General features: G+C 43.8%; 1 protein-coding gene across 10 annotated transcripts in view; it reads right to left on the minus strand.

Annotated features, from left to right (window-relative positions):
• The window catches only part of COL6A3 (collagen type VI alpha 3 chain), a 93,446-nt gene that overhangs the window by 53,974 nt on the left and 13,549 nt on the right, over nucleotides 1-25,923 (minus strand). For 4 of the 10 annotated variants that reach the window (XM_036858485.1, XM_036858482.1, XM_036858483.1 and 1 more), the window contains 7 exons: nucleotides 22,732-22,849; nucleotides 20,548-20,586; nucleotides 14,534-15,136; nucleotides 10,307-10,891; nucleotides 8,011-8,610; nucleotides 6,160-6,732; nucleotides 4,087-4,695 (listed from right to left, as the gene is read on the minus strand). In XM_036858485.1, the coding sequence (XP_036714380.1) occupies nucleotides 4,087-4,695; nucleotides 6,160-6,732; nucleotides 8,011-8,610; nucleotides 10,307-10,891; nucleotides 14,534-15,136; nucleotides 20,548-20,586; nucleotides 22,732-22,819 (3,097 nt within the window). In that variant the 5' untranslated portion in view covers nucleotides 22,820-22,849. The remainder of the gene's footprint in view (nucleotides 1-4,086; nucleotides 4,696-6,159; nucleotides 6,733-8,010; nucleotides 8,611-10,306; nucleotides 10,892-14,533; nucleotides 15,137-20,547; nucleotides 20,587-22,731; nucleotides 22,850-25,923) is intronic. The other 6 variants (XM_036858491.1, XM_036858486.1, XM_036858487.1 and 3 more) reach the window with 2 other exon arrangements.

The raw sequence follows: 25,923 nt of genomic DNA on the forward strand, positions 1-25,923 counted from the left end.
CCAACTCATTCTACGAGGCCACCATCGCCCTGATACCAAAACCAGACAAAGATGTCACAAAGAAAGAAAACTACAGGCCAATATCACTGATGAACATAGATGCAAAAATCCTCAACAAAATACTAGCAAACAGAATCCAATAGCACATTAAAAGGATTATACACCATGATCAAGTGGGGTTTATTCCAGGAATGCAAGGATTCTTCAATATACACAAATCAATCAATGTGATAAACCATATTAACAAATTGAAGGAGAAAAACCATATGATCATCTCAATAGATGCAGAGAAAGCTTTCAACAAAATTCAACACCCATTTATGATAAAAGCCCTGCAGAAAGTAGGCATAGAGGGAACTTTCCTCAACATAATAAAGGCCATATATGACAAACTCATAGCGAACATTGTCCTCAATGGTGAAAAACTGAAACCATTTCCACTAAGGTCAGGAACAAGACAAGGTTGCCCACTCTCACCACTATTATTCAACATAGTTTTGGAAGTGTTAGCCACAGCAATCAGAGAAGAAAAAGAAATAAAAGGAATCCAAATCAGAAAAGAAGAAGTAAAGCTGTCACTGTTTGCAGATGACATGATACTATACATAGAGAATCCTAAAACTGCCACCAGAAAACTCCTAGAGCTAATCAATGAATTTGGTAAAGTAGCAGGATACAAAATTAATGCACAGAAATCTCTTGCATTCCTATATACTAATGATGAAAAATCTGAAAGTGAAGTTAAGAAAACACTCCCATTTACAATTGCAACAAAAAGAATAAAATATCTAGGAATAAACCTACCTAAGGAGACAAAAGACCTGTATGCAGAAAATTATAGGACACTGATGAAAGAAATTAAAGATGATACAAATAGATGGAGAGATATACCATGTTCTTGGATTGGAAGAATCAACATTGTGAAAATGACTCTACTACCCAAAGCAATCTACAGATTCAATGCAATCCCTATCAAACTACCACAGGCATTTTTCACAGAACTAGAACAAAAAATTTCACAATTTGTATGGAGACACAAAAGACCCCGAATAGGCAAAGCAATCTTGAGAACGAAAAATGGAGCTGGAGGAATCAGGCTCCCTGACTTCAGACTATATTACAAAGCTACAGTAATCAAGACAGTTTGGTACTGGCATAAAAACAGAAATATAGATCAATGGAACAGGATAGAAAGCCCAGAGATAAACCCACGCACATATGGTCACCTTATCTTTGATAAAGGAGGCAAGCATATACAGTGGAGAAAAGACAGTCTCTTCAATAAGTGGTGCTGGGAAAATTGGACAGGTACATGTAAAAGTATGAAATTAGAACACTCCCTGACACCATACACAAAAATAAACTCAAAATGGATTAAAGACCTAAGTGTAAAGCCAGACACTATCAAACTCTTAGAGGAAAACATAGGCAGAACACTCTATGACATAAATCACAGCAAGATCCTTTTTGACCCAGCTCCTAGAGAAATGGAAATAAAAACACAAATAAACAAATGGGACCTAATGAAACTTAAACGCTTTTGCACAGCAAAGGAAACCATAAACAAGACCAAAAGACAACCCTCAGAATGGGAGAAAATATTTGCAAATGAAGCAACTGACAAAGGATTAATCTCCAAGATTTACAAGCAGCTCATGCAGCTCAATAACAAAAAAACAAACAACCCAATCCAAAAGTGGGGAGAAGACCTAAATAGACATTTCTCCAAAGAAGATATACAGATGGCCAACAGACACATGAAAGAATGCTCAACATCCTTAATCATTAGAGAAATGCAAATCAAAACTACAATGAGGTATCATCTCACTCCGGTCAGAATGGCCATCATCAAAAAATCTAGAAACAATAAATGCTGGAGAGGGTGTGGAGAAAAGGGAACACTCTTGCACTGTTGGTGGGAATGTAAATTGATACAGCCACTATGGAGAACAGTATGGGGGTTCCTTAAAAAACTAAAAATAGAACTACCATACGACCCAGCAATCCCACTACTGGGCATATACCCTGAGAAAACCGTAATTCAAAAAGAGTCATGTACCAAAATGTTCATTGCAGCTCTATTTACAATAACCAGGACATGGAAGCAACCAAAGTGTCCATCATCGGATGAATGGATAAAGAAGATGTGGCACATATATACAATGGAATATTACTCAGCCATAAAAAGAAATGAAATGGAGGTTTTTGTAATGAGGTGGATGGAGTTAGAGTCTGTCATACAGAGTGAAGTAAGTCAGAAAGAGAAAAACAAATACAGTATGCTAACACATATATATGGAATCTAAAAAAAAAAAAAAGGTCATGAAGAACCTAGTGGCAAGATGGGAATAAAGACACAGACCTACTAAAGAATGGACTTGAGGATATGGGAAAGGGGAGGGGTGAGATGTGACAGGGTGAGAGAGTGTCATGGACATATATACACTACCAAATGTAAAATAGATAGCTAGTGGGAAGCAGCCGCATAGCACAGGGAGATCAGCTCGGTGTTTTGTGACCAACTAGAGGGGTGGGATAGGGAGGGTGGGAGGGAGGGAGATGCAAAAGGGAAGAGATATGGGAACATATGTATATGTATAACTGATTCACTTTGTTTTAAAGCAGAAACTAACACACCATTGTAAAGCAATTATACTTCAATAAAGATGTTAAAAAAAAAAGATGGAGGGGGGATAAATTGGGAGTTTGGGATTGACATAGACACATTACTATATTTAAAATAGATAACCAACAAGGACCTACTGTATAGCACAGGGAACTCTACTCAATATTCTGTAATAACTTAAATGGGAAAAGAATTTTAAAAATAATAGATATATGTACATGTATAACTGAATCACTTTGCTGCACACCTGAAACAAACACAACATTGTAAATCAACTAGACTCCAGTATAAAGTAAAAACTAAAAAAAAAGAAAAGAAAAGAAAAAGGACTCCTGTAGCCAAACAAGTTTTGGAAATGTTGTGTTCGCTTATTGTACTGGGGATACACAAAACATATCAATTAGGGCAAAACCAAAACCAAAAAGACCCTCACTTCATTTATCCCACTGCCTTCCCAAATTTATTTGATGGCAAGCCCTCTAGAATATTCCAGGGAAGGCTTGCAGGGCGTGCTGCACTCTGCGTGGACATGAGTGAGGGGAAGCAATCCCTCTCTGCAGCACCGTGCCACTCACCCTCCCTCCCTCACCCGCCCAGACAGCACTGTGTCCTGCATCGACTTTTCTCTCACTTGCTTTTACTCTTCCCTCCCCCTTCCCCACCAGCCCTTCCTATTTTCCCCTCCCCAAGCCTTGATGCGGATGGTTCTGTAGAATGTGAACCACACAGGAGCGAGGAAGCATGTGCCTGTTCACCACTGCACCCTCCCCACCCGAGTGTCCAGGGAGGGCAGGCCCTCTGTGGGCATTTTTGGAAGGGTAGGTCTATCTGAGCCCCCTTCCTTCTGAGCAAGTGAGGTTCCCTCCACTTTCCAGTTCATTGTATCAGGCCTAGGAAAGGGGAACAGGAAGGAGGAAATAGAATAAGCCGAGGTCATAACAGCCAGGTGGCCTTCCTGCCAGTTAAGACACTTACTTCTCTGCACCAAGCAAATTCAAAAGCAATCTTCACACATTGGCTCTGGAAATAACAATATTTCAGAGACTGTGCTCCAGCTTGATAGACCACCTGTGGTCAAACTCCCTCCTCGATCACAGGAGGCTGCCAGCGGGACCGACCGACCAGGGGAAGCCTGGACCCGGCATTGAACTGGAACTATCAATTAGATGGCCTGTCCCTTCAGTTAGCTATACAGAGCCTTTATGCAGAATTAGGGGTCTGAGCTGAAAGCCAAGCCTACACCCATCTTTGAGACTTGAATTTGGCCAAAAACATGAACCTTAGCATCTCCCCAAGCCATTTCTGACACCGAGCCCACGTGGTTCCTGATTCTCCGCGTAACTCTGGTTTTCACTCCCTACAGCTGAGGAAACAAAACTGAGAATACTTTGTAACTCACAGTCCAAACAAGTAGCCCCAGATATTTCAAGGAATGAAGAGCCAAAGAATCTGCTCCTTACCCGGGCTCGTTACAGGGACCAGAGATGCCCTCAACCTGCCCAGCTCCTCGCGGCTGAGCTGGGTCACTCTGTCGGAGATGACCTGTTGGACGGTCCCCAGCTGCCGGAAGGTGGGAATGGCCACTGCGAAGTCTGGGATGAGGGAGATGGTCTGCATCTCGGTGATGTCAGCATTCCCGATGCCGATGCCGATGGGCACGGCCCCTCCCCTCTTCAGGACCACCGAGGGGCCGCTCACATCATCCCCAGACCTGTCGGCCGTGAGGACGATCAGGAGCTGGGGGACGCCTTCCGCTATGCGGCTCCCGGCGGAAGCAATCAGGATGTTCCTCAGGACAAAGTCCAGGGCGGCCCCGGTGTTGGGGGTTGGCCCGCCCAGCAGGGTCATCCCGCGGATGGCACCGACGATGCTCTGCTGGTCCATGTAGGAATTCAGGTAGAACTCGGGCCTGGTCCGGTCGCTGTACTGCACCACAGCTACGCGCACCCGGTCCGCACCCACGTCCAGGCTCTCCACCACTCTCTGGACAAACTCTTTCAACAGCGGGAAGCCGCTCCTGACACCCTCGGAGCCGTCAATCAGAAACACCACATCCTTTTCACCTGAAACTAGAAGGAAGACAGCCTCTGTGACTCACATGGGACACAATAGGGATAATTTCATACCAATTTGTGGTGGACCAAATAACTCCTAAGATATCCAACTCCTAATCCCTGGAATTTATATGGAAGAAAATCTGCAGGTGTGATTAAATTAAGGATTAGAGGGATGGGGAGATTGCCCTGGATTATCCAGGTAGATCCAGTGTAATCAATCATGTGTCCTTATAAAAGGGAGATAAGAGGATTAGAGTTAGAGGGAGAAGAGGTAAGGATGGAAACAAGAGGCCAGAGATACGAGAAGATCTGCTTTGAAGATCTGCCGGCTTTGAAGATGGAGGAGGGGGCCATGGACCAAAGATGCAGGCAGCCCCTAGACACTGGAAAAGATAAGGAAGTGGGTAATTGGCCAGAACCTCCAGAAGGAAAGCAAGCATGTTGACGCCTTGATTTTAGCCCAGTAAAACAGGTTTTGGATTTCTGACCTCTAAAACTTAAGATAGTAAATTCATTTTGCTTCAAGCCACTAAATTTATCATAATTTATTAAAGCAGGATTAGGAAACTGATGCACCAATACATACAGATAGCCCTTTTATTTTAGAACTTTTCCATGTTTGAACAGTATTGTTAACTTTCAACATTGTACTCAAGAAGAAATGTTGGGGGCAGGGAGAGAGACATGGTCGGCGGAGTCTGCACAACCATTAGCACTTTATAGATGAGAGGTTTCAAATGATGTACTGCAAGTCACAGCGGATCAATGGGGGAAAATGTAACCCAGATGTCCAGGTTACAACCCAAAACCAACAGCGAACGTGCTCAATAGTCAATGTAGAGAAGCTCTATATTCTCTATTTTCAATCAAAGGGATTATATGTGAAATTAATTACTCTTTTTGCTGCAGTTTTATCACCAAATGCAAAGTGGTTAAGCATGAAGTCATGGTAACAAAGATTAGTACTGAAAAACTTTAATGCAGCGTTTATAACGGGAACATGCCTTTCTCTCTTCATGCTTTATGGTTTTCATGAATGCAGAGAATGAATTATGACCAGTGATACCCACTTAAAATAAGAAATCAGGGAAATATATGAAGATGAAGACCGTTTTAGCTCTAATGTAACCGTGTTATATGGCTTTTATTATATATATAGTAAAAACTGTGTTTTTTTTAAAAAAAAGGATTATTTTTAACCACTGATATAGCTAAATCTTTATAATGTATCTTACTACAAAACATTCTAGTGTCCTTAAAAATAATCACCCTGATTCTCCTGTTTTGCCCTAGAGAGCAGTTAGAGAGTCATCTCAGGGAAAGAAAAGTCATATTCCATTGTTCTTGCAGAAATCACCTATCTTTCTTGGAAACCCAAGGAGGGCTTCTACCCTGAGACCAGGAGCCAGCGGCCTACCATCAACTCAAGCATGGGACAATTGGGCTGCAGAAGCAACCAGAAGTTCTATGCCTTACCTGGTGTTGGCGCCCCATTTTGCACCGATTTTAAGAGGTTTACGATCTGTGGTTGAAGGTCTCCAATCTTGGGAAGTGACTCCGCAGCCAGGATAAAGGCGGGGGATGGTACTATCTGCTCCAACTCAGCAGGGTCTGCGTTCTTGGCCTGGAGGATGAAGGGCACCACCCCAGTCTGTTTCAGGTTGAGAGCTGGCCTGTCCACACGATCGGACGACCTTCCCGCCACCAGCAGCACCAGGAACTGAAGCACTCCGTCCTCGACCCGGCTTCCAGTGGACTTCACAAAGATGTACCTCTGCGCGTAGTCCAGGGCGTAGCCCAGGTTGAGGGCTTTGCCTGTCTTGATCTTCATTCTCTTCACGAGATTCAGGATCTCGGGCTTGTTCTGGTGCTCATCAAAACGGGACTCCACCCTGACATCGTCGCTGTACTGAGCCACCGCAATCCGGGTCCTGTCAGTTTTCACATCCAGCTCATCAATGACCTTGTAGAGGAAGTCGCGGACGGCAGGGAACTGGCCCACGAGATTGGCTGAGCCATCAAAGAGGAACAGGATGTCTCGCTTGCTCTCTACAGTGGAAGTGAGTTAGGACACAGTGAGGGGCAAGAACACAACAGGCACCAAACTGACCTGAGCCCAGAACCACCAGCTTTTGGTAAGGGGAGTTCACAAAATTCATCTGATGATCACTGCACCAGCAAGGGAAGAGAAAACCCACACCAGGTGTCTTTCAAATGCCCCCTTTCATCTATGCACAGGATTAGGACAACTAGATTGGTCTGCCCAACCTTACATCATGCTTCCTCAACAAAGCAGGCCAAAGAAAAGCCCAGAGGGTCCTGTTCTTATATCATGTGGCAACCACTCTAGGAGAACAGACAGTGTTTTCAAATTGTTACAAACAGAACTATGGAAAATATGGTCCTGTTGTTCTTCTGCTTAAAAATTGATCTGTCTCTAGTGACAAAGGCTGATATGGGTTATCCACCTGACACATAGACATGCTCTAATTAGATTCTCTTTTCATTAAATTTGAGCTTATGGGTTAGAACCCAAAATAGTGTCCATTATCGGTCTGTGGGTCAGGATCTCTGTTAGTGATTTCCAATCTGCTGTGATCAGACAACAGAAAACACGGACATAGGGGGCTACAGCATGTCATGTGAACATTATTTTCAGCACAAACGGTTCTTAGAACTATTTTGATTATGTTTCAGCGGGATCTATCTTGCTACCCATCTGTGTGATGTCAGCCACTGGTAGAGCTAAGAGTCTGTATCTCATCACCCTAGTAATCTGCAGTCATCATCACCATCCAGACTTCCTTTGGAAGCCATTTTGCCATCACATAAAGATACAGCCTTCATTGGGTTTATGACAAATAACTTTCTAGATACAGCAGATTTGGAACATAAAAATATCATATCAGGAAAATCCTTTCCATTTTTAAATGCTCCCAATGCATACTCATGTATGAAAGAGAATCCATCTCTCTCTGTCTTTCTCTGTTTTTCTCCCATTTCCATCTGGATTTGCTCACCAGAATCTTCAGAGGCATTGGGGCAAAATAAATAAATAAGTAAAGCTTCTGAATCAAGAGTGGGATAACCTGGACAGAACATAAGCTGGATTTTCTAGACTTTCTTTCATGAACCAACACCCTTTAGACAGAGCATCTAAGCTTGCTGGTACAGTGTCTCAAACCCCCCTTCAAAATCCTTCAACCGAAGAGAGCCCATCATCTTTCTACAGCTTATTGCCACGCTCTGGAGTTCAGATCGGGCCATCTGCCTGCCAAAGTGGTGTCAGGGGGGAAGAGGGAGCCCGGAGCAGTCGGAGAGCGTTACCTGGCTGGGCGAGTGGCACTTCCTCCACACCTCCACTAACATAAGTGGTTAGGGGCTGAATCAGCTGCTGAGGCAAAGCAGGCAGGGAGCTGAAATCATCCATGAGATACACCAGGCTCGGGTTAAAAGCAATCTGCTCAAGCTCTGCCTTATTGGCCTGGCTAGTGCCCACACAAAAGGTCAGGATGCCTGCACGTGCTAGGGCGTTGGCAGCTTGCAAATAGGAGTCCTCAGACTGCCCGGCTGTGAGCAGGAGCAGGAGTTGCGGCACCTGGTCCCGGATCCTGCTGCCGCCAGCTTCGGTGAAGTGGTTGTCGTGGACATAGCTTAGGGCTGCGCCCGTGTTCCGGCCCAAACCCCCCTTGAGCTGCAGCTGTCTCACGTGAGCTAGCAAATCTGACTTGGTCTGGTAGGTGTTTAGAGAGAACTCCGTCACCGGAGTGTCACTAAATTGCACTAAACCGACACGAATATGGTCGCTTCCAACATCAAGGCTGTTAACTACGTTCATGACAAAGTCCCGCACGTAAGGGAAATTGGTCTTTCCAACGTTGAACGATCCATCCAAAAGAAAGATGATATCCCTTTTGTTTACGTGAACTGCAGTGGAGCACAGAAAACAAAGTGAGACATACACAACCGCAGAGGGCTTCCTCATGTGTGCCCACAGCCCAGACACACATGCCAACATGTAGAACACAGAGAACATCAGTGAGGCCAAGCACGTCCATCTCGTAAAATATGGCAGAAAGCTGCATATTTTCCTCCAGTGGGGGCTGGTGTTTGTGAGGAGTATTGATAGCTGACATTACGAAACCAAGTTGGCTCACAGAGAGATACAGTGCCAAAAGCTAGAATGTTTACAACCAACAAAGGTGATCAGAATCCTTGAAACAGAACATTCCTTCCCTGGAAATGAATTCTGCAAGGGTGTTGCTCCTTTCTGCATCACTCGGCTTATGACCACGGTCAGAGCCAGGTTTACCTGGGCGAGACTGGGTCCCCCTGGGTTTCCCTCTGCACATTTACAGAGAAATTTCCACTTACAGATAGATTAGAAGGGTTAGTCCAAGTTAACCTGAGAACATGAGTTCCCTAAGGCTAAAAAAATCAACAAAATTAGGCTGTTCTCATCTTGAAATATTCCTAGGGAGGCCCACTTGTCATTCTCTACTGAGACTCTTCTATAGGAGAGTCACGGCATTGCCAGGCAATAATCCAACAAGTGTCCATGGGGATTCCTCCTGAGTGAGATCACAGGATCATGGAAACACATTAAAATGCAAAGAGACTCTTTGCTATGCTTGGCTGAGGTTGTGCTCATAAAGAATCGAAAGTACAATTCTCAAATCAGAGTGTTTTCCCCAACACATGTCACCAAATTCTTCCCCATCTCTTCCCTGAGGTTTCACTAAAATTGAAGCCTAACAACTACTTATATCCTATGTTCTATCAAATTGAACTTTGGCTCTGAAAGTGTGGATTAGAAGTCTTAAGGAAATAAAAGAGAGAGAGAGAGAGGATTTTAGAAGACCAGAGAGCTTGAGGAGAAAGCATGCATCCATGCACTGTGGGTCATGCACCGAACATTCTTCCAGTGGTGAAGTTTGTGAGGCGGAAAAGCTTGTTTCTGTGATATCCATCTTCTTTAAGGACGGTGAATTGCACTGATTCAATTCGTAAGCTCACTGACCGTTATCCTGTCTTTAAAAATAACTGTTCAGTGATAACCATAATAAATGAGGGGTTTGGAGAACCACTGGGTTTTTATCTGCACACGCATCCCCTCACTATGCTTCCCCATTGAAGGAAATCCCTTAAAGAGAGAGGACAGAGGATGAATGCTCTATGCTGCTCAGGTTTGGACCATTTAGAAGTGGACTGTCTACTTGGGAAAGGAAGAGCCAGGCTTCATCTTGGTGGAGGGGGGAGGGGGCTGGACAGGAGTCACCAGTAGAGACAGAACACTGGGACCTCAAGAGGAATCAGAACAGAGAGATGATCTCCTCTGCCAGAAGCTTCAAAGACAGGTGGTCTCTGGTCCTATAGCCTAAGTCACACGATTCTTATTTTATGACATTTTAAGACATACAGTTGTATCACATGGTGTTTTAAGTCATATATTTCCCAAGTCAGGGTAAAAGGAAACCCGAAATAAATCTTGTTTGCTGCTATGGTTTCCATCATTTAAAAGGTGTCTCTCAGCTGAACACAAATAAAACTTGGGTTTGTTTTTTCCCCAAAGACTCTGCCTGGAGACAGCCCTCTTATATGTCTGACACCCTCCACACCGCACCTTCAGTGGTTCCAGAGAGGGTCCTGAGAGGCGCCAGCAAGCCAGGCAGCACACCCTGCAAAGGGGCGGCTCGGAACTCAGCAGGAATGAACACCAGGGAGGAATCGAAAGCGATCTCTTCCAGCTCAGCCCGGTCGGCCGCCTTGTTCCCGACGGCAAAGGCCATGGTGCCACTTCTCTTCAGCTCCTGGGCAGGCTGGCTGACTTCATCTAAGGACTTACCACCTGTAATCAGCACCAAAAGCTTAGGGACCCCCTCGGCGGCCCGATAGCCGGCCGCCTCCGTGAACAGGTTGTTCCGAACAAAGTCCAGAGCAGAGCCTGTGTACAAGGCCGAGCCATCCATGGGCTTCATTTTCCTCACGGCGGTCATGACCTCCCTCTTGGTGGGGTAGGTATTGAAGTAAAACTCCGGCCTCACTGTGTCTGCATACTGAGCCACTGCCACTTGGATATAATCCTGTCCGATCTCCAGCCTCTGGATGACCTTGGCAACGAAGTCGCGGATTGCATTGAAGCTGACCAGTCCCAGGGCAGAAGAGCCATCCACCAGGAAAACTATGTCTCTCTTGTTGATTTCAATGACTGTAGGTAGCAACGTGACAAGGTGAGTAGAATAACCTTACGCATCACATTCAGTATGACTCTCTACACAGCTAACACCACCCAAGGAGAGTTCCCTTTGCCCTGGCCAATGTCAAGTCCATGGGAGCCCCTGAGGAATTTGTCCTAACACACCCATTAGTTATAGCTGCGTTAGTTATAGCTTCCCTACGGCTGGCAAGTGGCACTCCCCAAATCCCCACCCTCTCTTAGTACTTTTTACAAAATAGTTGCACAAAAATCAATGTAGGTTTATTTGCCGCTTATTTACCATATTGTCACTAAAAATGTCAGAAAGCTCTTTTCTACCATAAAATCCATAGCTTGGGTTTTAGAGGTGAGAACGAAGCCGTAGCTCAAATAATTAAAGAAGCGATCAGTGTCTGCTCGGAGAGCCCTGTGCTTCACAATCCTGACTTCATGAACACCTATTGCCAAGTGCAAAACTTGAAAAAGCATAAGCACCTCTGTTCCTTTTGGTACTCTTGTCCATGCCTTGATTTTTTCAGGCAAGGGGGAAAAAACACCAATTATTTGGCATCATAAACTTATAAAAAGGAAATTGATGTCAAAACTAGCAAGTGGCCCAGAAGTATTTGTATTTAAGAGAGAGGCATTGTGCAGGTCCCACGTTACATGTTAAGGTTATGATAATCCAAAGACAAACCACAAAGCAAAAACACCTTAACAAGATCACTGCCTCCAAGTGACTATGAACTTGTGTCCACCTGCTGTATCGACACCCAGGCAGCACACCTGAGTCTCGGGAACCGAGGCTCATATCGGACCACAGCACCCCATCCAGAAAACGGAGAAGGCTTCCAAGACTCGTAAGATCGTAAATGGTTCAAGCAGAGGCAGGAGTGTTTGCAATTTATTAAGTGATCATCTGGATATGAGGAGGCCTCATTACTCCCTGCAGTCAGATGGACGGCACGTAACACTTTAGTTCACTTGACGTTTGATTATATTGACAGCATGGGTCCAAACTCTCCTCTTTAAGAGAAAACATGTTAAGGTACCATAGATACAAAGCATTCAGGGACAGGCGCGTGGGGACCACTGCTTTGGCATTAAGTCGTGGTGTAAACAGTGAATTCCAAGTCCTCCAACTCTCCATCGAGGCCTGCAGACACGTGGATTCTCCCTACACGGGGGGGCTGAGAGACCCTGAGAGCCACACCCCCTGCTTCCTCCCTCTCCCTCTCTCCATATACACCTAAAAGCCATATATACAGCTGTGCAGTTAACCACATGTGTGCTTTCTAGACACATACAAAGACAGCGAGCACACCTGGAAACACCCACTCTCACACACGCTCCTTCCATACCGTGGATGTAGGAGTTGAAACGATAAATGCAGAGCTTCCTGAATTCAATAAGATGTATGCAACACATGGATAGATGGAGAGGAAGGCAGATCCCTTTCATCCCCTGGTCACTGGGCTGACTCACCCCCACCTTGTCTCCTCCCTCCCCCTCCAGTAAGAGTCCTCCTCTTCCTGCTGTGAGATGCCAACAGAGCCGTCTCCCCTCTTTCACACGGCTCTGCTGGGGCTCGGTGTGAAACCCCCTTACCAAGGGGACCCTGAAGGTCCTGTAACCAGTCGACTTCAGCCCTCACCTCCCTATTGACCCACAGGATGCCAAGTCCCCTGCAGCCCTGGCAAGCCCAGGTCCATGGCAGTCCTCTCTCTCTCACGCTCCTGTTGCCAAGCAAAATCTCCTCCAGCAAACGTCCAGCCCCCATCGCCCTTCCTTGGTGCTGTCTGCACCTTCCTCTTAGGGTGACTCAAGGCTACTCTTAGGTGATTCTTCTCAGTGACTTGGGGACTCTGACCTCCAATAAAGCAGGTCTTCCTATCCCCCCAGCTTCACTGAAAAAAATAGAAGCCACTGGAGGACTTCACCCAAGCTGGTGATGCTCGCACCCTAAACCAGAGGCTTCTCCAGGCTTCCGGGCATCAGTGAGCTCCAGCCCCGCCTCCCCCGACAGTTCTGGGTGCGGCCAGGCTCCCTCGTGCTGCACGACTGACCGCCACGCCTGGTACCTTGTTCCTTCTACTCCTCGTCTGCTTCTGCCCTGCAGCTCCTCACACCAGCCTTCCCTGGCCACCTGACCTATAGCTCTCTTTGCCCCTTCTTTCCACGACAGCCCCCTTTATCGTCCTCATCTGTCACGCTCTGGGAGTAGTTTTCTGGTCGTTGGTTCACGTTTTTGTGATCTATCTTCCCATTATACTGCAACGAGCCAGCGGCCACATCAGTCTGGTCCACCAGCACTGGGTCCCCAGTGCTTGGCAAGGTGTCCAGCACATACCTGATAGCTAAGAATATCTGTTGAATATTTACAGACGAAGCACAAAGATTAAAGACGGTTTTGTAAGTGAGGAGTGAAAGTTAGCTGGGGAAAGCTGAAATAAGGGCCTGGACTGCCATAGATAAAAATGAACTTGAAACTTCTCCTGGAACAGAAATATCCTTTCATCCTTTGTCATCACTTCAAAAAACTGGAGCCCAGAAAGTCTGTGTGGGCTGCCCAGGATCACACAGCTGGTTAACATAAGACCTAGGACCAAAGGCCCGCTCTTCGGACAGCAGCCGTGGCGCTTCCTGAGTGTTTACAAAACCTATGGAAGTCATTCTTTTGTTTCCAAAAGCATGCAAGCCCAGAGAAACCTTAATATTGATAGATTGTATTCCAATCAGAGGGAAGTCTGGAAATATCAAGAGAATTTTCCGGATGTAATTTTGCGTCAATTCTTAATTTACCCCACCCAGCAATATGCCTAAAACCATTAATAATAAAATCCCTGACGGATGGGTGAGATCACCAGTGATGTAACCTGGTCCACCTGGATCTGCCAGATTTTTACCTGCCACAGCATCAAGCACCACTGGGTTCTTACTTAAATTTTTAAATACTCTTCCCACCTCCCATGTCCATGAAATGTATTTTCTTATGTGACTTGATTAGTTTTATCTGTTTTTTTAAAATGACTCCAGTCGGGCTCTTTTGCCAAAGGCCTCCCATCTGAGTGTATAATCGCTCCGTCAACAGAGCTACCCTACAATTCAGTAAACACAGGAAACAAGGTTTTCATAAACATCCCCCCAAGTGAGTGCTGTGTTATTTCTTACCTCCAGAAATGCCACTCCTGCTTCGCATCACAAAACTGATTTTGGGGAGACAGTTCTCACATGTCAGCACACTCTAACGGGCTGATTTTTAGAGCTCAATGCCATTATCCTGGAGTAACTGTCTCGGAACCGTAATGATCCCCTGAGATCCATTTTTAGGATGACTGCATTATAAGTAGGTCATACGACGATGTTTAATAACCTCAACGTACCAGGTTTGTTGAATTAGCCTTAAAAGCACACTTCTTGACAACTCATGCTCTAACAAGAACTTTCCACTCCATCTCAGATCTCTGGGTTTTTTGGAACACTGCAACCGTCACAGACACCACATCCAATAACTAGCTCATCTTGGAAGGACTCGGCTGTGGGTACTTACAGGTTCTCCCGAGGCAAATCATTCTGCAAGGTGCCCCCCTGACTTCTACAAAACCACACACAGACACCCCACTACCACACAGATGGTGAGAAAAGCATACGTACCTTGGGTGACAATGGTTGGCGGTTGCAAGACAATGTGCCTTTGGGCCACGCCAACAATGTACGGCAGTAATTGCTCCTGGACGTCCCCAAAGCTACGGAATTCCGGGACAGTAAACACCAAGTTGTCATTGGTAGCTATGTGCTGAAGCTCTGCCTTGGAGGCGGCCAGGGCTCCGAGGCCAAACGAGAAAACACTAGCCTGCTTCAGTGCTATGACCGCGTCTCGGATTTCATCACTAGAAGGCCCAGCACTTATGAGGACCAGCACCTGGGGAACCCCTTCCTCCACTCGGCTGCCCCCTGCCCCGGTGAAGTGATTCTCCACCACAAAATCAAGGGCAAGGCCGACATTGGCCAACTCCCCACCGATGAACCCCAGGGCTTGCACTGCGTCCAGAACCTGAGCCTTGGTGGAATAGCTGTTTAAGGAGAACATGGTTCTGGGCTCATCGCTATACTGGACCACCCCCACTTGGATCTGCTGAGTTCCAACTGAGAGTCTCTCAAGGAGATTTACAAGGAAGTCGCGAATGACTGCGAAATTGACACTTCCGGTGTTGTTTGATCCATCAATTAGGAAAATAATGTCAGCAGAGTCTTGTGCTTTAAAAGAGAGAAATGCAAAAAATGTGAAAGCATTAGAACAAGTGACCACATGCACCGTTCAGTGATCTGACATGTTTCTTGGGAAACCAATAAGAAACACGAAATATGGACAAACAAAACACATGTTGATTAAGGAATGTGAAATTCTCTTTTAGTTCTGCATTCTGAATGGATAAGAGGCAACTTCTTAACAGAAATGATGGTGTTAAGTAGGGGCATTTAATATCAAATTTTCTTCTGTGCCATCTTTGTAGTCAAATTTCAAAACATATTCAACTTCTGGGTATATTCTGAAATTTTCTACTAAATTTGGAGGGAACTGTAGTTGCATGGAAGTATGCATTACCATACCTACAGGAGAAAGTAAAGGAGTATATTAACAAAGGTCCAAAGATGATTTCTAATTTGAGGACATTTCTCTTATAATCCTCAAGTCATTATAAGAATTTTCTTTGTCCAAATCCACAGCACAAAACAGAATCCCAGATTTAGGGCTTGGTGATTCATCACCCCAGTATGTTAAACACTTGATTCCTTGAGCAAATGTTGTTCCTTCTTTTTTACTTTAAAAACCAAAATGGCTGTGTATCTACCACTTTGGGAATATGAAAAGAAGAACTCACACAACATTTACAGTTTTGATTCAAAAATACTCTGATCTATTTTGGTTTGATTTTCGTTTCTCAAATGACGTTTAGTTGCGTGAAACTCAAATGCAAGTCTGGGATTCAGCTAAATGTTTTCTTCATTTATTTTTGCCATTGCCTCTATATTCAATCACACAATGCAGAACAATGTTAAGCAGAGTGATATGAAACCAGTCATGACATAATTATCCAACCTTATTTTTATGACATCCTAGACCGAGTGCCTGGCAGGACCATGGGCATCTAGTAAACCCTGAATCAGAATTAGCTCTGGAGTTATACAAATGGACATAAAAAGGCTGACCAAGATCTCTTTTCTCCCCACAATGGCAAACATGACACTTCCATTCTGTTACTGAGAATGGGAGTTTCACAGAAGCACTGAGCAAGGAATGGCAATCAATAAACTACGAACCTGGGTGGAATATTTCAAAGGCTCATCTGCTAGAATGTTTAAATCAGGCTGATTTAAACAATATGGAAAGCAAAATTATTCTAGCAAATATATTTTAATAACTTAAGTGTGTGTTAGGAATAGGAAGAGATTTTATGTGAGCATATATGGTATTTATATTCTGGATTTTAGGAAGCTATGTTTGGAGTATAATTGTAATATTATATGAACAATCATTCATTCTGATATTTTTAATGGCAGTGAACATTTTATATGTAAAATTAATTTTTCCTGGTACCGACAAAATTGCTTTTATTTCCACAATGGAAACAGGATACAAATCTTGTCTCATGAAATTAAGGAATTTTGCTATAGTGAAATGATATTCTTACCCAAGCTCTCCCCTTGGGTAATCTGAGCCAAGGATGGCTGCAATTGGGATTACTGGAATCAGAACTGCTCTCTTTCTCCCCTTACATACATGAAACCCCTAACAACAATTTTGCAGAGGAATTCCTTTCATAGGGAAAGATACTAATGTGAAAATATCTTATAAGGTTTTATAAGATATTAACTTAGCATTTGCTAAGAATTCCAAAGCATTTGCTACTCTTTAACCAAACCATAGGGTTCCTGAAGGATCTTATGGGAGGGTGCGGTGCCAGCAGTGTGAATTATGTTCCAAGCCATAGAAATAGCCCACATGGTGCCGGGAGCTCCAGGCTCAGCAAACCATACCACAAAATTCCTCAGCACTTCCCAGGCCTAAACCAATGACCCTGAGGAACAAAGGAAGATTTGCCCCTCACTCAGCAAACCGAGACCTTTAAAGGAAGGACTAATTCTGAACCTAAGATCAATAAAAGAAGAAAGATCCCTAAATCACAGATGACTCATTCCTTATTAATTTCTTACTTACTTTTTGACTACGGTTCACAATAAAATAAATAAAATAAACAAACACTGAGGGAAAACCCTTGATTATTGCTCTTCTAAAAAGCTGAACCGCAGCAGGTCATAGAAAAATGTTGGATAATTTGTCATCACTGAAAAAACCACGTTGTCCTCTTATGCACACAATGATGGGACACACAAGGGCATGCTGTTATCCAGGAGAGCCGAAGCCTCAGACAGACACAAGAGACACCGGTCCTTGTGTACAGCAAGGCATACCAGGGATCAATATTAACTCTAAGAGGAATCAGATCTTTCTAAAATTTAAAATGTGAAGTTGTCTGGTTTTCTGCTTCTATGGCTCACGTATCACACCATCTGTGGCATTTTCTATGGAAAAGTTTCGAAACATCCATGGAAAAATCATAGGTTCCTTCAACATCGTTGGAAACACTACTTTCCTGAGCACATTGGTGTGGGCACAATGCTTTCCTTAGCTCATGGGATGCTTCCTTTTTTCAAGCAAAATTTAAAAGATCACATTTGTATTTCCTATGCAAACACAAAACTGCAGATAGGTTTTGCGAGTTTTCTAAATCTTTATATTTTGCAAAGAAAAGAAAGCTCATCCTCACTGATATATAGGTCAACTTTAGCTTTTGCTTTAGTAAAGCTTTTGTATTTTATATCCATTGATAAAAGGGATTTTAAAAAACACAACTTTCAGGGATTACTTGAGTACAGTTCATTTAGAACAGTGACCCTCATATATATATTCATGGGAAAAAGTTACCTACCTAGTGGGCAGGAAACGGAAAGAAATGGCCCTAACTTATTAGCAAGCTCCATAATGCCTTCCTGACTACCTTTCCCAACGACTATAAGCAGAGAATTTTTATTATTTTATTTTTTTTGCTGTGGAACATGCAGTGGGACATGATACTGGCAGAATTGCAGCGTGAAGTTAATTAGAAAAGACAACATAAATGGATTAATATTCCACCCTGGTGCTGCTAGTGGCTTGGACACTAGAAGACAGAGATGCTTTCTTGGCATAAAAACAAAGGTTTTGTCATCTGTGTGGAAACAGACTATGTTGACAGGCTCATTTAGCATTCATATGGTAATCTAATCATTTATCCATTTATATAATTGTTAAACATAATGGCAAACTCATTCACCCTTTTTCCTAAATTGGCCAAAACACCAATAAAGAGAAGATGTTCCATTTCTCTCCTGATCCCTTTCATTTTTTTGACATGGATGAGTTATTCTCCCTATATTCAGAAAGGCAATGATTAGTGAATTATTGATGCTGAGAACATTGTAGCAAATGGAAAAGGTCATTAGAGCTGCCATCTTGTAACCTCCTTGTAAACTGCAGTGCCTGGTTTGGGGTGCTCTCAGGGTCCAGCTTCTTTTCCTGTAATTGGCAGGATCGACACTAGTGTCATAATGCAGAGGTGAGACACATCATTTGAAGTAGGGAATGCTATTCAGGTTTAATGCAAATAATCCAGACTGTGCCTCACGCCTCTCTATTAGAAGTAGAACCACTGGTAGGGTAATGAGCCCGCCCATCCCTATCAAAGCTGAAATCACGGATAACCACTGGGGAAACCATTTTATGAACAATCTCCTGAAACACCTTGGGGTTGGTTAGTCCTGAAACCCTTCTCATAACCATGATCTGCCTGCCCGGCTCCTATCTAATGACATCTACTCATCTTGCTCCCCACTCCTCGTTTTCTGAATCTCTCTTATGAAAAACTGATGTCTAGTACTATTTGCCTAAAAAACACCATTATTCTGATCATAATCCAGAAAGCCTTTCTCTGGACTCCTCCTCAACTGCCTCTAGGTCTCTTCCCCCTCATCCTGGCCCCTGCTCCTCTGGCTTTCCAGAAGTCTCCCAGCCCCTTCCAGCTCTCATCTTCTTCCCCGCCCAGCCAGGTCCCCAGGGCGGGCTATTTCAGGAATTTACTAGCTACCATCTTAACAATGGTAAATTTCCTTCCCAAGAAGATCTTCTTGCCTCTCTACCATCCTCTCTTTGCAAGCTCCAACCTGGTAACTTTTTTCTTCCAAGAGTGCCTGAGATACCTTCAGAACACCAGGGAGCCACGCTCATGGACAAGACCCCAGGCTGTGGTCTCTGACAACAACTGAACATCACTGCAAGTCAGCAGTTGCTTCTTGAACGTTTTCTGATCCTTTCCTCATAGCCCTGTTGCAGCTGTTCAAAAATAACTTCGATACCTCCAAGCTCCCAAGCACCACTGCTTCTCTCCCTCTGTCATCCTCTCTTATTGGATGATTGATGCCAACTCAACCTGAACACTCTCAACCTCTCCCCTTTCCACCTCAATATCTTAGAAATATGATCCCTTTCTCCTCCTTTCCCTTCATCTTGGGGGACACACGTCTCTCCTTCTGGAGCTCATCTCTCCCTTGAGGCCCTTGACTCCACCCTAGCTTTCTGCCCATTCTCCTAGAATTCTCTGCTACCCACTGTCAGTTGGCGACATGGACTCATTTTGTGACATAGGGAGGTCCCTCTGTCCTGCCCGTCGCTGATGAGGAAGCCTAACCCTGGTCAGAATTGCTGTGGTGCAATACATTTGAAATTTACCTGTGGAATTTCTTCCCTATCAGTCTTTTGGCACTTAGCACTGGCAAGAGAGCTAATAGGTGTGACTGGTTAAGTGACTTGCCAGGCAATTAGTTCCATGCACGTCACCATGCACGAACACATCCATGTAAAGTCGCTGCATCATCAATACTTCCAGAGTGGCACTGAAAAGGACCATTGGAATCAGAAGCATCTCTATGGGCACAACCATGGTGACAGCATGGAGGAGAAGTGAGAAAACCCACTCCAGAGCCAACATGTAAGGGCCTCCAGCTCTAAAACTCAATTTCTTCAAAAGAAATTTGGACTGGATCATCTCTAAGGCTTCTCACAATTCTAATTCCATCAAATCTCTGAAATAAATCCCATAGAGTCAAAGAGAGGAGCTCTGCATGTTGCTTCACTGGACCCAAAAGTGGAACCCCCCCCTTCCCCCTCCACTCAAGCTCTTTCAGCTTTCCTTAAAGGAAACGGGCTCTCTATCCCAGGAACAATGAAGGGATTTTTGTTAGATGCCTGCCCAGCTACGCTGAGTCTGTCTTGTCCAAGGAAGATAGAAGCAACTTCTTGTGGGGTCATGATATCAGGATGTGCTTTTTTAGAGTTAGAATATTAATTGTCTCAAAAGCAAAGAATTCCTCTTGAAGATAGGTGAATTGCTCTGTTTTGGAAGGAGACTACAGAGAATATTCAAACCTTTGTTTTTAGACCTGTGAACAGGCATCTCTTCCCTAATCCGCCCACCATCTTTTAGCCATAATATTGCCTTAACGCCAGCGGTTGCCAAGCTTATCTCCAAAGAAGAGCGAGGCAGGCAGCAGCTTGGCGATGTTGCCATTACCTGTGATGTCTTTAAGGGTCTCTGTGCCTCCAGCCCTTTCTGGAGTCATGGATGAAAGCACACAGGCCACTAAGTTTCCTACTATGTCATGAAGTGGGTAAAATTCTCTAGGTTGAAAATATGCATATTGAGCGGTTCACTTGCTATTTCTTTTAACGCTCCTTCATCTGCATCCTCAACTCCAATTGCAAACACTTTAACATCAGCAGATTTAAGTTCCGCTGAAGGCAGAGCAAGGGCATCCTTTGAGTGTCTATCGGTTAACACTACAATAACCTGAGGGACTCCATCACTGGCCCGGCTTCCAGCAGCCTCAGTGAGGTGATTTTGCATTACGTATTCTAATCCTTTTCCAGTCTGATTGCTTCCCCCAGTATAAGACATGTTGGAAACATGGGAGAGGACTTCTTGTTTAGAACGATAAGTATTTAACAGGAACTCGGTATGTGGGCTGCCGTTGAACCAGACCAGAGCAAAACGGAAATCATTTTCTCCCACAGCTAAAGATTTTATAACATCATATAGAAACTCTCGAACAAGTTGGAAATGTTCCTTTCCCATGCTCCAAGAGGAATCCACTAGAAATATTATATCGGCAGCAGCGCCATTTGTGACATCTTTTAAAAAAGACATTGGTTTAGATGTTTCTCCTGTTCAAGAAATGACTTCCCATCAATGCAAAGCCTTCCTCAACTCATTCAGTTTCCACTGTGTTGTTACTAAATAATTTACACCTCATGTGTGAAACAGGCGGGGACGCTGACTTACCTGAGAAACAGGGACCTGGACACATGGACCCAACAGCTGCCGGTGCCCAGTCACTGGGCCAAGTTCCATATGCAATGACTGCCATACATGGACCAGTAGCAGGTTCCACAATGGGGAGAAACATTCCCTGGGGTGTCCTTTAACTCTAGATGATTCTTTGTGGTAGTTTGAACCCCAAGACCCACCTGCTCGGACGGGAAGGATATCCTATCACAGGTAACCAAGAATCATCTTAGAAATTCCTTCCTCAGCTTTGGGTCTGAAACTTGGCCCTGACAAGATAGAATACTGAAATCTACTACTGTTTTACCTGAACTAAATCTACTACTGTTTTACCTCCCATGCTTTGGGTAATTTGCCCTAAAAATAAATGTCATAAATACATCTTAAGTGAAGAAGACTTGTATAACTGTAGGGAAAGGCAAAGTCTCATTTTTTTCAGACTTTTTAGCATGAAGAAAGGTACCCTAACTCGTCATTACATTTTCAGAGCCATCGAAGCCCTCTTAGATGCTGAACAGTATTCATCTCTTTCAAAGATGAATCCAGTTCTCTGTCAAAAGTAGGAGCAGGAGACTCAAAGTTCCAGGCTGTGGGTGGCTGGGAAGTGCCCTTCTGCACTGGGCCAGGCTGGCTGCACACAGCAGGCCCCTGGACTCTACTCACCTGGGGCTGACCCAATGCCCCAACCCATGCTCCCCTGGCATTGAGGTGGTCCTCACCAGGCCACCATCTAAGAACTACCAGGTCTGGAGGGAGAATCTCCATCAGAAGCTCAGCTCTCCAAGCAAAGGAGAGGGACCCAAGTCAATCCTTCCCAGCTCACAATACATGAACCATTTCTCATTTTTCTAAAACTCTGTGAGCAAGTTCTTAATAGGATTGGTTGGGATCTATTTTTTTTTGGGGGGGGGATCTATTTTTAAGTAGTTTGGGGAAACTGATATTTTAAAGATTTGATGATTCTAGATGAAAAATGTCTTTTCCTGTCCAGAGTGAGAAAGAAATGGTGACATTTGTGTTTGTTTTTGTCAGGGAAAATTAATTTTTTACTCTCAACCATTGTCTTCTCTGGGTTTTATGTGCTCAGACATCAACCAGTGCGAGAAATGTGGAAAAGCTCTTCAGATGGTAAAATATTTTTGACACAAACTTCCTGCTCACACCCAAGGTAAAAACCAACCACTTGCCAACCACCGCCAAGATATCAAACCCAAGTTTCAGTAAAAAGAATCTCTCTCTCACTGGATAAAGAGGAGCAAAAAGTCTGTAAAATAAATGAACATCCTGTAGTCAATGGCTTGGTTATCTCTTCAAAGCTTATCTAAGCTCTATATTCAGCACATGATGTGTAAGATCTAAAATCAGAGAATACTGTTCCTTTTAATGAAATGAAGAGATGTTTCTGGATCTTACCTGCTTGTTGTTGTGCACGAGTAAAGGAAAAGCCTGAGAAAAAAAGGCAAAAGGTGACCACGAAAGGCAAATGCCGATGCTTCCTCATTTTGATTTTGTCTAAGCACCAAGTGAGAACCTACAAGAGAAAACAGGACAAAGGAGAATGATCAGGTCTTGACTCTCCGATTACTAACGAATGAATCAAGGATTTATCCCTTTTATGAAAAATAGTTTTGACTAAACATAGACAGGAGAATCTTTGAATCTAGTGATTGTAGGACTTTGGCCATAGCTAAAAATTGTGCAGTTCAACATTTTTTCCTCTCAAATTGAGGCAGGCAAAAATAGTATATCACGAAACAAATGGCAGAATGAAAAAGGGTCAGGAGAGAAAGTGCTCAGAGGCACAAAGGAGCAGGTTGGTGACGCCCAGCCTAACTGTCAATCGTGTCTAAAGGAATCCCGCAGGGAAGCTTCGTTCAGGGAGGGAACGGGTTTCGTCCAAATCACAACGTGTGCAAAAACAACCATGGCAGCTGGGACCATTTTGAATCTTGCCCTCATTCTCTGTTAATATTTAGCACTTTCCCTCCAACAAAAACCTGCTGTGTGTCCAACTCCAATCGCAGGATGGAGCACACCCTGGGATACTGAATTAGCAAGACTGAAGCCAGTCATGAGGGCTGACGGCCACATAGCGTGGTCTCCCATGCAAATTTTTTTTTTTTAACATCTTTACTGGAGTATAATTGCTTTACAATGGTGTGTTAGTTTCTGCTTTATAAGAAAGTGAATCAGTTATACATATACATATGTTCCCATATCTCTTCCCTCTTGCGTCTCCCTCCCTCCCACCCTCCCTATCCCACCCCTCTAGGTGGTCACAAAGCACCGAGCTGATCTCCCTGTGCTATGTGGCTGCTTCCCACTAGCTATCTGTTTTACATTTGGTAGTGTATATATGTCCATGCCACTCTCTCACTTTGTCACAGCTTACCCTTCCCCCTCCCCATATCCTCAAGTCCATTCTCTAGTAGGTCTGTGTCTTCCAGCCAGCCTGGCTCAAGTCTGGATGGGCGCAGTAGGCTGTGTCACCATCACTTTTCCCTTCAAGCAAACACCACCTTCTCCCCATGCCACATCTGAAAGCACCCTGACCCACACCAAATCCTCAGGTCAGCATCTTCACCCCCCAATCTCCAGTGAGAGCAGCTTGAGGGTCTGGGCTCTTCCTTATGACCCTCCAGAGAACTGGCCTAGGTCTTCTCCATCTGAGCTTAGGTCCCCTTGCAGGACATCACCTCTTTTCTCTTCCCCTTGATCCAAGGCTCTGGTTTCCCCCAACTCTTTCTTAGGTCTTGGGTATATGACCTGTACAGACCCACTAGACCCCATGCTTGATTTAATGATTTGTTGTTGCTGTCTTAAAATTCTTAATAACTTTTGGACAAGGACCCTTCATGTTCATTTTGAATCGAGCCCACAGATTCTGGAGCTGGTCCTGGCTACAGCTGTGCATGTGTATCAACGATTATTCTTACCCTTACCCAGACTTGGCAGGGGTTCCCTGGTCAGAGCCTTGGGTAACAGCATTAGAGAGGAGGGGCATGCTGGTCAAAATTATTGGTTACTTTTTCTTGCCCTTAGTTTCAAGAAGTACTATTTGATATTGAAAATTATGTACTATAGACTACAGTCAAGCGAGAAATCCCATTTGGTTTAAGAAACCTAAATATTTTCATCTGCAGAAATTGGGTTACCATCATAATTTACAGTTCATTGTTAGGGTTTGAAGATTAAGAAGGCGGCCTTGGGAATTACAGCATGAAAAAGTAATCATCATCAGTATAAATAAAAATCAAAAACCTCTCTCTCTGGGGCATTTTTTGGTAGAAATAGAAAAACAAATCCTAAAATGCATACGGAATTTCAAAGGACCCAGAAGAGCCAAAGCAAACTTGGGAAAGGAACAATAGAGCTGGAGACCTCATATTCCTGATTTCAAATCATATTACAAAGCTACAGTAATCAAAACAATATGGGACTGGAATAAAGACAAACATGTCAACCAATGGAATAAAATAAAGATCCGAGAAACAAACCCTCAAGTATATGGTCAAATAAGCTTCTATAAGTGTACCAAGGCTACACAATGGGGGCAGGATAGTCTCTTCAACAAATGATGCTGGAAAAACTGTATATCCACATGCAAAAAATGAAGTTGGACACTTACCTTACACCACTTACAAAGAACTAACTCAAAATGGATTAAAAATGTAAATGTAAGACCTGAAACTATTATACATTTAGAAGAAACTATAGGAGAAAATCTTCATAATATTGGATTTGGTAATGGTTTCTTCCATATGACACCAAAAGCACAGACAACAAAAGCAAGGACAGACAAATGGTACTATATCAAACTTAAAAACTTTTACACAGCAAAGGAAACAGTCAACAGAGTGAAGAGGCAACCTACAGAATGGGAGAAAATATTCACAAACCATATATCTGATAAGGGGTTCATATCAGAACACATAAAGAACTCCCACAACTTTACAACAAGATCTGATTTAAAAATAGGTAAAGGACTTGAATAGACATTTCTCCAGAGAAGACATACGAATGGCCAATAAGCATATGAAAAAACACTCAGCATCAGAGAAATGAAAATCAAAACCACAATGAGATAATTCAAAAAGAGTCATGTACCACAATGTTCATTGCAGCTCTATTTACAATAGCCAGGACATGGAAGCAACTTAAGTGTCCATCGACAGATGAATAGATAAAGAACATGTGGCACATATATACAATGGAATATTACTCCGCCATAAAAAGAAACGGAACTGAGTTATTTGTAGTGAGGTGGATGGACCTAGAGTCTGTCATGCAGAGTGAAGTCAGAAAGAGAAAAACAAATACCATATGCTAACACATATATATGGAATCTAAAAAAAAAAATGGTTCTGAAGAACCTAGGGGCAGGACAGGAATAAAGATGCAGACATAGAGAATGGACTTGAGGACACGGGGAAGGGGAAGGGAAAGCTGGGATGAAGTGAGAGTAGCATTGACATATATACACTACCAAATGTAAAATAGATAGCTAGTGGGAAGCAGCCGCATAGCACAGGGAGATCAGCTCGGTGCTCTGTGTCCACCTAGAGGGGTGGGATAGGGAGGGTGGGAGGGAGACACAAGAGGGAG

Source organism: Balaenoptera musculus, chromosome 7, assembly GCF_009873245.2.
Source record: "Balaenoptera musculus isolate JJ_BM4_2016_0621 chromosome 7, mBalMus1.pri.v3, whole genome shotgun sequence".
Classification (NCBI taxonomy): domain Eukaryota; kingdom Metazoa; phylum Chordata; class Mammalia; order Artiodactyla; family Balaenopteridae; genus Balaenoptera; species Balaenoptera musculus.